Source organism: Suricata suricatta, chromosome 14, assembly GCF_006229205.1.
Source record: "Suricata suricatta isolate VVHF042 chromosome 14, meerkat_22Aug2017_6uvM2_HiC, whole genome shotgun sequence".
Classification (NCBI taxonomy): Eukaryota; Metazoa; Chordata; class Mammalia; order Carnivora; family Herpestidae; genus Suricata; species Suricata suricatta.
This window is the reverse complement of record NC_043713.1, coordinates 3,840,463-3,856,720: the sequence shown is the minus strand read 5'-3', so window position 1 is coordinate 3,856,720 and position 16,258 is coordinate 3,840,463. Positions and strand designations below refer to the sequence as shown.

Below are 16,258 nucleotides of genomic sequence, written 5' to 3'. Positions count from 1 at the left end.
GTAAGCGTGGCTGTGGTCCGTGTCTTGTCTCACCCTTCTTTCCCCCTTCCTCCCCTTCTCCTGCCCTCCCTTCCTGTCTTCTACCTTCCTCTCCCCTCTCCCTCTCTCCCCCTCCTCTCTCTCCTCCTCCCTTCCTTCTTAATTCCCCCTTCCTCCCTCCTCCTTCCTCTCCCCCATCTCCCTCCTTCCTATTTCCCCCCTTCCTCCTCTTCTCCCTCCACCCTCCTTCCCTCCTGCCTGTCTCCTCCCGTCCTCCCCCTCCCTCCTGCCACCCTTACTCCTTCCCCTTCTCCCTCCCTCCCTTCCATCCTCTCTTTATTTGGCCCTTTTTCCTGCCTCCCTCTCCACTGCCTTTCCTGCTTCCTTCCCCTCCGCCCTCATGCCCTCCATTCCTCCTGCTCTTCTTCCCTCTTCCTCCTCCCTCTCTTCTACCCTTCTCCCTTCCTCCCTTCCTTTCCCGTTTCTTCTACTGTTCCTCCTTCTCTGCCTACCCCCTTCCTCCCTTCCTTCCCCATCCTCCCTTTCTCTACTTCCTCCTCCCTCCCTCCCTCTAACTATCCTGAACCCATCTAAGCATCATTCCTTTCAATTCCCTTCTAGTTATCATTTCATCAGTTATGACAGTCCTTATCTATAACTTCCCACTAATAAAGTTGTCTTCCTAAGTGCATAGTAGTCTTTGAGACAATGTGTCATAATGTCATTGTGTCCTGCACGTCATTTTTATGAACTGAGCCAGGGCGATGTCACTCCGCACTGCAGAGCCTAGATCGGACCCAGGGTTTTCACTCACAATTTCTGCAAGTTATTCTGTGCTGCCCCTGTGTTGTTTCGTAAACTTAGAAATGAAGTACACTCCATCTTTGATTTCCTTCCTTACTTTGGCAAGTGACTTCGTAGTTAAAAAAAATGCAGACACATGAACTAAGGAGTAATATATATGAATTTTAATCTGTGAGATGGAGAGAAGCAGCACAGTGTGGTACCGAGTGCATGTGAGGGCTCTGATCAGACCACAGGCTCCGGTGCCCGAGGCCACGCCCTGGCTGGGCGGAGCTGCGGGCGCTGACCTACAGGAAGTGCACCGTGGGCTGGTGACAGCTTAGGGAAGTTATGCATATAGACCGCATTCAGGACAGAGCTTGGTCCTTTCCCACCCTGCAAATAAAACAAAAAACCCCAGAGGTGATGGCTTGTGTTACTATTAAGAATGCGGTTGGGGCCCCTGGGTAGCTCAGTTGATTGAGCGTCTGACTTCAGTTCAGGTCATGATTTCACGGTTCTTGGGTTCAAGGCCCGCATCGGACTCTGTTCTGACAGCTCAGAGCCTGGAGCCTGTTTCGGAATCTGTCTGTCTGTCTGTCTCTCTCTCACTTTCTGACTGCCCCTCCCCTGATCACACTGTCTCTCTCTGTCTCTCAGAAATAAATGGTAAAAAAAAAAAAAAAAAAAAAAGAATGTGGTTAATATTGGAAAATCTACATTTAGGTCCTCAGGAAGGTATAACATTTATAATTCTGACAATACTGATAGTGATATTCTTACAGGACTCCTTGGCAACGAACTCTTGAGAAAGAGGAGTGCTTCGTCTCTGGATATCCCCCTGTCCTCCTCTATAGAGCGTGGGGCCGTGTGTGCCTGTGTGAGGGTGTGTGTTCATGTCACCGCCTTGCAGTTTCTTGGAAGATGATGTCTGATTCTGCGGAAGAGCTCACTGCTGCTCTGTTGTCCACGGTGCTTACTTTCAGGAGAGGTGTGACGCATAGAAGCGTTTTTGGTTTTTATGAATAAGGAAAAATTTTTGTAGGACTTGTTTCTTCAGGAAAATAATTAAAAGTTTTGAGTATTAAAGGACCTTTGGTCATTTTAAATTTGCGGATGTCCATAATTTGTTTTTGAAGGAAGTGGTTTTATGAAAAATTGCCAGGGCACATTTCAAATGTGGAAGTTTTGGCTTCCGTGTGATGATTATAACCAAAAGGCATTTCAAGAAATGGTGTCATAAGATACTTGAGAAATCGTGGAAGACGTAATCGGTTTGGCCTAGCAGTGAATGATCCGGCAGAAGAGCGTGAGAACTGTAATTTTCAAGTGTTATTTAACACCTATAACTTCTGAATTTTGGAGTAAACAAATTTCATGTAATCATAGATTGTTTCTTTATTTGTAACGTAAAGGTTTTGATAGATTTGAATTCCTTTGAGAAACTTCAAAAAGTTTTTTTGTGTGTTCATTTAAGTTGATGTGCTAATTAATAGGCCAGAGAAGTGGATGGAAAAAACTCCTATGTGAAGTCATATTTAAAACAAGGCAAATGGGAACCTGTTTACAAATACTCTGAGGATGATATAGAACATATTTCATTTAAATGTTATGCGAATGAAGTTTTAATGCTTCAGCTAAGTGTCACTGTACTTTGTAAAATCAGCACCATGTTTCACATATTAGAAGCAGCCGCACTTTGGTCTCGGTTTCTGACACGTCGGGAGTGAAGTGTCGATTTCATCTTGATGTTGTTCATAACACAGCCAGTGCGCTCTAGCGCTGACCGTTGTTTTAGTAACACTTGGCATCTGTATGTTTATCTCCCAGCACCATTATTCTTGTTAACTGATTGCGTTGTGTTTATTTTTTATCGGACCTGTGTCACTGGTCATTAATTTTTAGTTTTTATCTTCATCACAGGATAAATATATTCTTCTTAGATATTATAAGTGCTTTCTTAATCTCTGTGAATTAAAAAAATAACCCTGAGAAACTAAAACCTCTACCCTACATCAGCTACTTGACTTTTCACTCATTAGTTTCTAAAGCGTCCTCTCCCTTTAGAACGGTATTCAGCCTGCTCTAATGGTCTTCTGTGTGAACAGCGCTATTTCGGTAGCAATCCCCTCCTCCTTTCTCTCGTCTTCATGAGGCATCAGCTTTCGTCGCGCAGGAGGTAGAGTGGTGGCCGAGCTCTGTGTCAAGGCCTGGAGGCGCCAGTCTTGCTGTTGAGTCTTCAGCCTCTTCGCTACCTTTTCCTGTAGGAGACGAAGTCTCTTCCTTCTGGTGGCCCTGCCGCCGCCTCAGTCAGCGGTGAGGGCGCTGCGGGGACAAGGGTGACCTGTGGCGCGTGTCAAGCAGCGTGTTACTTTCCACTATTAAACATTTCACTGATTGTAGAAAAGTAAAGAATAAAAATAATCTAAAACTAAATCTGATGTTAAGTGAATTGGACTTACATTTGCTTTCTATTTGCATGTTTATATGTTAGATCTCAAAAATGCATGTGTGTTTATATACACACATGGGATTACATTGTATGTAATGTTTTTGTCTTTTCAAATCCAATATGCCTTGAGAAATTTTCTGTACTTTTAATTGATGCATAATATTCTAATATAATATTACTGTTGAGCATTTAGGTATTTTTATTTTTCAGTTGTGGTATAGCTTTTTCCTCTTCATCTCTGATTCTTTCTTGAGGGTGTATTCCAAAAATGGGGCTAACTGGCTCAGATGACTACTGAAGACTAATATTTGCTGGCTTAAGGCTTGGTGCTTTATTCAGTTCGGCAAGGAATCATAAACTGTTTAGGAGATGCAGTGCAGTGTGTATGCGTTGAGGGAAAGATCACGCGATGGTGATGCACGGGCTGAGCTGTAATGGCGAGGCCTTGTGCTTTAGCGCTGTCACTGAACGGTTGGGTCTGGTGCGTCATCGGAGAAACAGAGACATATGTAATGTCTTGATAAGGAACAGTTGTGACCAAACAACAGATGATGTACGGACATGAGGATACGGTGGTTGGATTGGGCACGAGGTACAGGTGCTAGACTCTGGGCAGTTTGGAGAGACCGTTAGTGAGGGAAGATCACGACAGGGTCAGACATGTTTGAAGGTATGGTCAGTTCAAGGAAGGAAACCATGTCCCTGGAAGGGCCCTGGGTGGAGATACATATTTCAGAGCCATCCACAAAGAGGGTATGCCTGATGCCCCGGACAGGAGTTACAACTTTGAATTAAGAATGGCAGTGGCATCCGGTGAAGGTCAGAGGAAGAAGGAGAGTTGAAAATAGTGGGAAGCGGGCAGTGTTTGGGGACGGTTGAGGACTTGTGCAAGAAGCACGTTATTGGAGATTTCAGAAAGTAGTCATGAACAGCGCATTTCCGATTCGAGGATTCACAGTTAAAGTTGCTTCTTTCTCTGTGTATACTGTGATTTTTTTAAGATATGTAAAACATGCTTGTATGCTGCTTGAAAACACATAGTATTTTAGAAAATGAAAAGATCCAGTCAGTCGTTATAGTGAATTCTCAGTACCGTGAGGAGCCGTTATAGTTGAGACCCTCTGCAGCTTTCCTTTCCTGGCCATCAGGAGGTGTACTCACCGTATCTGTTTGTGTGTCTACTTATTTACTTATTTATTTTGAGATACACACACACACACACACACACACACACACGCACAGTGAGCATGTGGGAGGAGCAGAGAGAGAGAGACAGAGAGAGAGCATACTAAGCAGGCTCTGTACTGCCAGCACAGAGCCCGATGCAGGACTTGAACCTGCAAGACGTGAGCTCATGACCTGAGCCCAAATCAAGAGTCCAGTGCTTAACCAACTGAGCCACCCAGTGCCCCTCTCCTTATTTACTTCCTAGCTGTGTGGCCCGAAAGAGCTTGGATTTAGGATATCCCGATAGCAGTCATCATACGTGGCACCTTGATCTGGCTTTGTAACTACCACTCCTTACTATACGAAAGTGGGGCTGAGTCCAGATCCACAGCAGAGAAATGACATGGGTGCTCTTACGCTGGAAAATAAGGAAATGCTCAGGCACTAAGAGGAGTGATGTCAAAAGGACTTTGTAGCTAGCTTTAAAGAGCCTCCATTGGCCAATTTTGGGACAGTTTGAGAATTATAAAGTGTAATTATGGTAATTGTGAAACATGACATAAAAGGAAAATACAAGAGTCCTTTTAAATGTTCTTGGAAGATAGCAAAGGGGGAGAGTATAAGACAGTGAGGCAAGTGAAAATGGCGAAGTTCTTTCTAGAAGAATGCCATTCTAATAAATGTGGAAGAAATGATAGAATTAGAACATTGTCGTTTTGCTACCCTCATTATAATAATCGAGAGAGGTAAGGTTCATTAATGGGCACTCCAGCCACCTGGAGACAGTTGTGAGGGAGGAAGACGGTCGTATGCCAGCCAGGAGAAGCACCCGCATTCCCGGCTCATGGTCTGGTGTCTTCCGTCTGCAGAGCCTGCACCACAGCACTTGTCTTGGCCTGGTTTTGTAGTTACGTCTCTGTCTGCCTCGTCTCTCCTGCCCCCTCTTCCGCTGTGAAAGGCCACTGAGTCCACCTGCATAATCCAGGATAACTTTCCTATTTTAAAGTCTGCTGATTAGCAACCTTAATTTCATCTGCTGACTTTACTTTCCTTTGCCATGTAACTTAACCAAGTTTCGGAGATGGGGATGTGACTGTCTTTCAGGGGCCATGGCTCCTCTGCAATGTGGAGTCTTTAGTAGGAGAAAGACACACTTAGTGCAAAATGAAAATCTATAAGTCATCTATCTTTTATACTATCCCATTAAAAACTGAAATTAACAGTAAAACTATAGTATAAAAACACTCTTCATTTACAGTCATTTTCAGAATGGTAATACCTTATTAATCATAAAAAAGACATATTAAGCAAAATGGCAAGAATGTCCACATATATTTTTAATGACAAGTGACATTTGCTCCAAGTGTCAGATCACATTATTGATAATGTATTTTTGTATATCTAAAACTTTACGTTGGGAAACGGATTGTGATCATCCTTCGGAGAATCAGTATTTCATTTTCTATACATACTTTGTTTCCCAGCCTCGTAGAGTTTACTGTCTCCATAGAATGTTGCTTATACGTGTGTACAGTGATGAAAAGTAAGTGGCATGGCTTGCCCTGATTTTGTGCCCAATGAAAAGTCAGTGACAGTGGTTGACCAGGACTGTCGATTTTAACGCAGAGGGAACCTTTCTAAATCCCAAAGTGTGATGAACAGTTTTAGTGCAATTGCAGCCCTATTTTTAAATATATGTCTTGTTTTATCCTGATAATGGTGATATTACCTCTTGAAACAGCTGTGTCCATGACCTGGATTTGATTTTTTTAATATTTATTTATTTATTTTGAGGGAGGGGAGAGGGAGAGAGAATCCCATGCAGGCTCTGAGCCGTCAGCCAGCGCCCAACATGGGGCTTGATCTCATGAACTGTGAGATCATGACCTGAGTGGAAATCAGGAGTCGGACCCTTAACCGACTGAGCCACCCAGGTGCCCCTCCATGACCTGGATTTTAAACCCTATCAATATAGAGACTGCACTTCATTTGTCTCTGTCCCTTCAGATCCTTGCTAATTGCTTGGTATATCTATGCAATAGTTATCATTTAGGGAATGATATCTGTGTGATAGGCACAGTACTAAGTAATGCGTTTTTATTATCTCATTTTTAAAACTTTCTGAGATACGCACTACTGTCCCCACACTACAAAGCAGGAAGGAGAGGATTAGTGTGATTAAAAAGAGAAATGTGCAGGCTCCCCCGCAGGGCAAGGGTAGAGTAGGCCCTGCTCTCTGTGCTGCCTGTAAAGCCCAGGCCTTGGGGAGCCTGCGTCCAGTCATGTTCACGTCCTGTGTCGCTGTCGCTCAGACTCTGCAGCAGCGTTTTCTTAACTGTGTCCTCAAGACGGAGTTCCAACGGATGTTCATTCGCCTTCACGACAAACATATTTAGTGGTCCGGTCGTTTCCGGGGCGCTGTGTACGTCTCCCCGCCCTTCCTTGGGGCTCCGTGCTCACAGGCCCCTTCCGACTGGGAAGCCGGCTGCGTGTGACTCTCCAGCTCGGTGGTGCCTGGCCCTACTTCACAGCCCGCCCTCTGTCCCCCCTGCCGGCAACATCGCTGTGAACGCCCTGCAGAACAGTCATCTGCAGGGTATTTGGCCAAAGTGGAGAATCTGGATAAAATGTAAAGTTTTTGGCATGACTTACAAGACCCTTCATGATTTAGAACTCCGTGGTTTTTTTTTTCTTTGTTATCTCAGATCTGCCCCTAATTCTCTAGCAATCTTTCTCGACCTTTCTGTGTTTTTTCTTTCCCCATTGCCTGTCCTGCTCTGTGGGCCTGGAATCTGCACCCGTTAATTAGCCAGTGTAACTGTTGTGCGCCCAGGCCCGTTTGGAGCCCTGCGGGCTCCCGCTCTCTGTGGTCTCCGCCCGCGGGCTCCGTGATCGTCCCTAACCACTCGGACCTTGCTCGCCCCTCTCCTGCCGGCTCCGCGGTTAGGCCTGCGTGCTGTTGACTTTGGGGTCCCCGATGCTTCCTGACGGTGTTCAGACATGGGCACCTTTTACTTAGAGGTTGAATCGAGTCACTTTGAAGTGGACTATGCCCTTATGAACATGGGCTCCTGACACGTTGCTAACTTGGCTGACTTCCCAGCGATGTGGCACCTGGTCACAGAGGTGCTGGCCCGTGGCAGTGAAGTAGATTATGGCGGGGGTGGGGGATGTAGATAGTTAGGTCTTGAACCTTTGAGTTGAAGGTGGTTAAGAGCTACAAGTGGCCGTGATTTGTGTAATGTGAAGACTGTGAGTCACCACGCCCTGCTGTGCAGACAGCCATCGGGCCCTCGTTACCACACGCTTGTGAGGGAGGAACCGTTCCGCCATCCGCCTGACATACGCGGAAACCGAAGGGACCTCGTGAAGTAACGGGTCTGAGCTGCCAGGGTGAATTCATGCTGGACCGACAAGCGACACCAGGAAGTTCAGGTCCAGAGTCACGTGTCTTGGTGGCCGTGCTGGGAAGGGGCTGACGTCGGACACCTGTGAGGCGTCCCCCTGTAGCCTGCCTTCTGGACAGCAGTTCGGGACACGTGTGCATGGGCGCCGGGGGCCCCGCGGGAAACCTGGGCAGGGGCCTCAGATCCCTCGGTGAGACCTGAGGAGGACGCACCGTGCTTGCCTCGCAGTCACGTGTTCACGTGTCCGGCAGATTCTTGGTGACCTGCGTGTTAGCGTGTCTGGGTTTGCACTGCTGAAAAGCACACACGTTTCTCTTTCCTGTAACCTGTGCGGCCTGTCTTGACCTGATGGTCAGAAATTCTCACACAGTTGGACATTGTATCCTACAGGCCTGTCTCAGAGGGCCATGTGCCCTTCTCCGAGGGGCGAGGGACACAGAGAGAGCGCGGCAGGGACCCAGGACGCATACGGCCGCTGGTGCTCTTGGCTGGAGCCTGGGAGGCCTCGGCCCGCCCCGCACCGTACACCCCGCCCCGCCGGCGCCAGAGCGTCCTGTCCTGTCCCCCGAAGTCACGACGCCGTCTTACTTCCGCGCACCAGTCAGGTCGTCTCTCGTGACTCTCCAGTGGAGCTGATGCGGCAGTGATAGGACCTAAGGGACCGAAGGAAGAGGCGGTGATTAGGCTCACGTATTGTGTAGGAGAAATCAGTTTACAATTAGAAGCTAACGCAAGAAATATTTGTACTGAAAAGTAGAAATCTGCAGCTAGGATGTAAATGTTATCACCGTGCTGCTCTTTTGACATCAAAAACAAGTTTAAGTGATGCTGTTCCAGGCAATCATAGATACTTGGAAGTCAGTCCTGTTTAGAAAACACTGTATTTCAAAGTGTTCCTTCGGATTGTCAGGCGTTTGCAGGTGGACAGCCTCAGTGTGTTCCAGCCTGGACCTCTCCCGTGACCTCCAGGCCGCCAGCTCCCCTCTGGTTGGGTGCCTCCCAGCCACGCCTGCCCTCGCCCCCTCCCTCAGTCTCGCTGCACCCCGCAGCTGGAGGGATCCATCAGAGTGGGGGGCAGACGTGTCCCGTGTTCACACCGGGCTTCCCTCTCACTGGAGCACGAGCCTGGGCCGGTGGGCCTGTGAGGTGGTTGCTGGCAGGGGCGACACACCGCCTGCCCTGCCCTCCCCTCCCCGGCCTTCCCCCTGCGCTGCCCCTGCCCTCCCCGCTGGGGCAGGCCCCACTCCGGGCCCCTACTCGGCTGCCCGTCCTTCTGTGGCCTGCTGTTCCTGCTCCGCCCCACCGGGTCCTGGCCCCTTGCCCTCACAAGGCACCTTCTGGAGCCTCCAAGATGGAATTTTGACTCTGCGTTGCCATTTCAGATCTTCCTTCTGCTTTGTGTGTATCCTCGTGTCCCGGTTTAAGACGCTTGCTCTTGCCCGTCTCCCTCACTCGTGTTGCCGTCTCTGAGCCAGAACTGGCAGTGCTGCGTGCGCACCGCGTGAGTCTGGAGCTTTCCTCCCTGAGGCCGCGTGTCCCGAGCGCAGCGGCCGGGCGCAGGGGATGAGGTGCCCGCTCCGAGAAGGGACGGTGTGACGGATTAGTGACCACACAGGAGGTGGTCAGTAAATGTGGGGAAACACGATGAACGTAGAAAGGCAGAAGTATCCATGAGGAAGAAGGCATTTCAGTTGTGTTGCTTTTCACATTTGCGACTATTTTTGTTTTATTTCTGGTGGTATCTAGATTCTAAAATTTCCAAAGGAATTACTCTGATGAAAATACTAACGCAGCCCTGTGAGGAGGGCAGTGGAAGGTAGGTGACGTTCAGTAATCACAAACTGCTCACAGGGTTTTGTTCCCGTCGCCGGTCAGGGTATTTTAGCCGTGCTCGCGTTAAGTTCTCCGGCTGAGGGTGGTGGGGAGACTTCGATGCTACTTGCACTTTGTATAGACAGGATGTAGAGACTTTGTACTTAAGTCAGATCTCAGGTCAAGGGACATCTGGCATGTGACTCTAATTGAGCTGTATTTTAGTCTGATAAATTTTTCCATGGTAAAAATTGTTATTTCTCCGAATATTTAGTGTTCCGGACATTCAGCAGATAATCGAAGAGTTAGGTCGGAGCTTTGCCTCACTGTGTACTGTGTTCCCCTGTGCGGTGTAAAATGTTTGTCTCCAGTCTGAAAACTTAAACATTTCAATTGAGAAAAATTTCTTTGTCGTTTAGAAACTGCATTGTGGTTCTAAGCTCATGTCTCTTAAATTATACTTGGTCATGTAAATAAGCTGTGCGTTGCAACTTTGGGTTCTTAACCTTTGCTCTTTGCTATTAGCTCTATGTTTTTTTAATTATCAGAAAATAGAGGACAGTAGGGAAGTTATGCCTAAAATGGACTGTTGTGATTACTGCGTTCTTTTTTTAAGGAAATGAAAAATGTTATTTATTTTGTCCAAATCAAGCAGAAACAACTATAGAATACGTTGTACTGTTATTCTCGCTAAGCACTTAATGTCATCACTCTTTGCATCTTTACATGTAATCATTTTTTTCATTTTAATGATAGATAGCTTGATCAGTTATTCATAGTAGTAAAGCATGTATTGTCCATAGCTATCACCTAATATATAAAACTGAATGAATTTCATTTTCTGTGTATACACATACATTAATTGAATAATAAAGTCACAGTAATTAAAAAAATAAAAATACATTATTTTAGCCTCAAAACCGAGGCTCCCTAATATTATAGGAAAACAACCAAAATAGTCCAGAAATGAAAAAAAAGACGACGGAGGCATTCGCCTTTTTAGAAGGTGTTTTAGTCTTAGCTTTTGACAGGTCTCTTCCGGAAGGCCACAGCGCGTTATAGTCTTGTGTTGCCCATTTGTGCAAACATGTCCGGATGAATTCGGTGTTTAATGTAAGAATCTTATAACATGCCAATTTGATTTGTAGCCCTTCATATCATAGAATGCTAATTAAAATCATATTTTTGCATATGTCATGGCTTCCATGTACATATGCAAATAGATTCTGTTGCCTTTCAGCTATTGGTAATTAACTTTATGAAGGACAGCTGTAATACATAATTAACAAAAATGTTTGCGAGCCCTCTTACACTGGAAGGTATAACATTAAAATTTTTTTTTTATTTTGCTTATCAAGAGAACCATTTCAGTCTGATGCTTCTGAATGAGATCTAAATTGTTTTAAGTAATCACACGGTGTAATTAAATTGATGTTGTGCTCTGTTCAGAAGGAGGTTCCCGGTGTTCCATGGACTGGGTGCTGATTCCTGTCCGTTTCATGTTTGTGTTTTCAGATTGAATTAAGTAAGCAGATTTGTGTATAAAATAAGATAGTGTGTCAGGTAATATTTTTTGTTTCGGTTATTGACATCTTGATACTTAAGAATAGTGTTTTTTGCATGTGCCACAGACACAATAAACATTTATAACATTTTTAAAAACCTTTTTTCAAATTATTACCATGTTTTCAGGGAAGCTTCATGGAAGCTATCCATTTTCTCTTTTATAGTCCCTTAAATATTTAATAAAGTGACATTTTCTCAAACTCCTTTTGGGATTGAAGTGTGGGATCAACTGAGGGGCAGTGAATGTTCTGTGGAGGTGTTGCTTTATCTTTTCCTGATGCCGAAGACAGTGACTAAGCTACAGTCATTGCTCTGTCCCTGTTTGCACACTCAAGGAAGAAGCGAACCAGTTACTTTAAATTCACTTATTTCTTCTGGTCTTCAGATACCCCAGTACCTTTGATCTGTATGCAAGCGTCTTGTTTACCAAGGGTGCCATTGTAATGTGCAGGTCCCTGTTATATCCGCATAAAACGCCAGGTTTGAAACACTGTATGGACATAGTTTTAGCAGAGAGTTATGTTTTAGTTCTGTAATTATTGTTATTTCTTTCTTTAGGGTTGCTTTTGTAATGAAGAAGCACTTAAATACGCATCTGCTAGGCAAACATGGAGTTGGCACCCCCAAAGAAAGGTAATTTTCGTTCATTTTTTAAAATTTAACAAATACAGTTATATTTTCATTTCAGGCTTCGTATAACGAAGTGACTTCTAGAATTGTTATCAAATCAGTTCATCATGTTTTGCATTTGTGGTACTCCGTTGTCTAATATTTTATGTTACTCTCCCCAAAAATGTCATGTCATTTTAATTTAAAAAATTCTAATCTAAAAATACTTGAAAGGATTTGAGGGACTTTGAATTTGTGAAATAATCTTGAAACAGTAGAAACGTTGGTTTCAGGGGATGACCTCTGTACATAGGTTAGAGCGGGCTAAAGTAAGTATGTCAAAGTCAACTTGGTCTGTTTTTTCCGTATTTTTATTGTGAACTTTTAAAATAATATTTTTGAATTCTTACTGTAATTAAACATTGCTGATACTAAAAAAGAAATACATCTTGTGTCATCCCCAAAATAATACTATAGTTGCCATGTCATGAAAAATAACACTACAATTATTATGTCAACTGCCAGGCTTTCTTTTCTCTTGCCACCATGTCATAATTAGCTTCCGCACCTAGACTTAATTATATTAGGTGAGCAGAAATATAACAATGTCAGCTATCAGGTGAGCTTGGCTACTTCTGAAATTTTTAAATCTGTAAAATGTACAGCTCACCTCGAGCTAGGAAAATCCAATCTTCTTTCTTCAAAGACGCAGTAGATCTCCCCCAAACCCTCCAAGAGGGCATCTCAGACTCTTCAGATGGTCCTGGGAACATTGGGTTTTAATACTTTTTTAAGATGTCCGTTGTGATGCAGATTGTTCTATAGTCCAGGACCTCCCAGGACCTCCTCCTTACTCGTATGTGTTTAATTGCCTTTTAAAACATTTACAGTGTTCCTACGAATATTTCCTGTGTTTACCAGCAATTTACTTTGAGTGTTCTGTTGGAGGCATTTTGTTTTCATAGCGCTTTAGTTTGGACATGACTACAGCGTCAAAATATGGAGTGTACGCGTGCCTCCTTTTTTTTATCTTTGGGTTCTGGTACTTCTGTTTGTAGCACTGGACTTAATTTGAGCCTAACTGTATGTGTTGAACATATCCTGTTGCATTATTCTTGAAGTTCAAAAGCTTCTATATTATTTAAATTATAATTTGGGCCTTGTCAAAGGTATGTTTCTTGAGTTTAGAAAGTGGAAACGAGACATCTGTAAGTATTCTGGTGTTGTTGCTATTACATGCATCATTTCATGTTATTAGCAGTGCATGGTTCTCCCAGTTTCATAGATCTAAGGACTGAGATTCAGGAGCATGCAATCATTTCTTCCCTGTCTTATAACTAATACATGTCAGGATTGTTATTTTTCTGACTCTAATCCCATTGCTCCTCCCTGTACTAATTATCTCACACTGAGAATCTTTATATTCAGGCACTTAGGCTGTTTTGTTCACAAAATAAATTATGAACAATGAAAACAGTCTAGATCAGATAATTAGTAAAAAGAAAATATATAACTAGTATATGTTTTGAACTCATTATATCATTTTGCCTTTTGTTTAGGAATTTTATAGGATTAAATAGTCTTCATAATGTTTATTAATGACAAAGTCAGCACCTCATCCATCTTTATATCCTGGAGGCGCCTAAGAGCGGCAGAAACGTCCTGTGTATCGTCACAGGAAACGGAAGAGCCAGGTGCACTGTCTGGTTTTCCATTTACCTGACATAATGGTCCTAAAACCGCAGAAAGACTCTCAGGCAGGAAAGCCTGTCCAGCCTTGGGGGTCCTGACCCCCTGCGAGGCCAGGGTGCGGTGTCCTTCAGCTGCCCGTCTTCCATCGGATTGCTCTTTCTATTCAGACATCCGTGTTTCACAACACTTGCTGTCTCCGGCATGTGTTTCCGGCACTCCCTCTTGCTGTGTGGAAACACGAAGTCAGAGCGCCAGGGCCCTGCCGTGGCCTCGGGTCCAGTAGGCGGGTGCAGCTGGGGAGAGTCAGGTGTGAGGAGGGAGCTCTAACGTGGTCAGTTTTCCTCCGTTCCACCTTCCTCCCTGCCCTGGAGAGGGAATTGAGGGCTTTAAATAGTTTTAGGAAACAAAGAAACTCTTTATCAGCATGTTGAACCCTCACTTTGGGCATTACTGTTCTCAAAATGAAGTTAAACCTTTTATTCTTACCTATTTAAAACATTAATGCCTTGGCTATAATTTTGCAAGCTTGCTATATTTTAATTTCTCCAGGACAAAATAATCAGCTTACCTTTTTTATGTTTTAAATTTGATTCTTTCCTCTTATGCCTTGCATATTATAGCAAATAGTAATAGAAGTTAGCCAAATAGGCCGTGACAATTAAATTAATAATGCATTTTGTTTGCAAGTATTTAGGCCTTGTGCTTTGACTGATGTATGCAAAAATGATAATTTATTACCAATAAATTCATATACTTGCACTGTAGTCTGATGAACCAGTAAATTTTGTCAGCATGACTGTCATTAGCCCCAGAAAGCTAGATAATTTCAAATGTATATGTTTTGACTTCATGAACACCTGAAGTGATGGCTTGTGCATGAACGTATCTTTTTGTCCCTAAATTTGCATGGACTTATTTTAAGGTAGTACATTACTGTATTTCTGAAGTCTCATACACTTAAATATAAATAACTAAATATAGCTATATCTAATTCACATTCAAAAATAATAAACTCCACAATTAATTTGCAGATTCATTCTAAAGTGTTCCCTATTTTAAATAAGTAATTCTGTTTGTAATGTAGTTAGCCAGAGTTTCTTTATGACTCTTTGAATTCGCTAATAGTAATCCAGCAAACGGTCCCGCGCACAATTTCCACAACTGGCAGAGCCGTGGTAAGTTTCTCGGTTGTGGAAGCCAGGTGCACATCACAGTAGAAAGAGGTGGCCTTCCCAGGTCAGTGCTTGGAAGTCGGCTGGGCTCTGAGTGGCGGGTGGGCACAGGAGGAGGGAGCTGGCTTCCTGGGAATCCTTGAGTTGGTGGCATCCAGGCCCCAGCCAGAGAGGTCTGCCCGGGGAGCATCTCAGGAGGGCTCTTACACTCCCTGACTCCTTTTACCTGAGGATTTTAAATTGGGTCTGTGCATTGGAGAGTAAGAGCTAAGTAATTTCATGGTTAAACGAGGTGTACCTATTTTTCAATTTATTGATGAATGTCTACGTCACAACCTTAGTATTTTGTAAGTGAAGCAGTTTTGGAGACCTCTACTCAGTTTCTAGGTCTCTGATGGAGTTGTTGTCAACATGGCCTTGGGGGATGTTTAGGCCCTGAGGGGGGACGGTGGGGGCAGGCTTAGGGCTGATGGGTGCTTTTATGCCTGCCAATGCGACCCCCCCGCCCGCCTCCTTCAGATTCCCAAGCTCTGAGATCTTGCTGGCCCTTTTGTCAGGCTCTGGGGATATGGTTAGCCATCTTGCTTTTAATGGAACCTTTGATCTTACTGCTAAGTGAAGTCTTCCCCCAACACGTTTATACCGGCCAGGTGTTACCCAGACTAAACTGTTGGGTAGAAATACTCCAGCTCTGATACTGATACTTGGCTCTGGTCTGTTGTAAGGCATTGCAACCAGACGTGGCACTGTGTAGGTCTTTGGGGTCTACCTTGTCTCCTTTCCTTTCTCTCTTTTCTCAGAAACTCTTATATGTATATGTTAAAATTTTATGAAAGCATCATTGTTTCCTGCTTTCCAGTTTAGATGGAAATATCACCCTTTTTTTGAAACATGAAAGTATCCCAAACCTAAACATTCCTAGAAAAATCGTATATACATGCACAGTGAGTTGTCTTTGAGGCTTTGCTAGTAGTAGTTTGCGTTGATTAGAAACTCAGTTGCTTTTAAATAAGAGAATAATGCATTTTTATAAAAACTCTGAATGACATGTGTGTAAACAGACCAAATTTTTCCTATCAGAAGAATATGAGACTCATTCGTTATGGTCACTTGATTGTCTATTTTAAAAAGCTACAGGCACATGAAATGATGCTCAGCGTCACTCATCATCAGGGAAACACAAATCAAAACCACACTGAGACACCACGTCACACCAGTCAGAGTGGCTAAAATGAACAAATCAAGAGACTATAGATGCTGGCGAGGGTGTGGAGACGGGCACCCTCCTACACTGTTGGTGGGAATGTAAACTGGTGCAGCCGCTCTGGAAAACAGTGTGGAGGTTCCTCAAAAAACTATCAGTAAAACTCCCCTATGACCCAGTGATAGCACTGCTGGGGATCTACCCAAGAGATACAGAAATGCTGATGCATAGGAGCACATGCACCCCAATGTTCATAGCAGCACTGTCAACAATAGCCAAAACATGGAAAGAGCCTAAATGTCCATCACCTGATGAGTGGATCAAGAAGATGTGGTATATATACAATGGAGTACTACATGGCAATGAGGAAGAATGAAATATGGCCATTTGTAGGAAAGTGGATGGACCTCGAGGG

The 16,258-nt window shown here is 44.2% G+C and overlaps 1 protein-coding gene across 9 annotated transcripts in view; it reads left to right on the top strand.

The window, feature by feature from the left end:
• Nucleotides 1–16,258, top strand: part of ZNF407 (zinc finger protein 407) — a 473,145-nt gene that overhangs the window by 147,933 nt on the left and 308,954 nt on the right. For all 9 annotated transcript variants that reach the window (XM_029921740.1, XM_029921735.1, XM_029921742.1 and 6 more), the window contains exon 4: nt 11,725–11,799. In XM_029921740.1, coding sequence (XP_029777600.1) covers nt 11,725–11,799 — 75 coding nt within the window. The remainder of the gene's footprint in view (nt 1–11,724; nt 11,800–16,258) is intronic.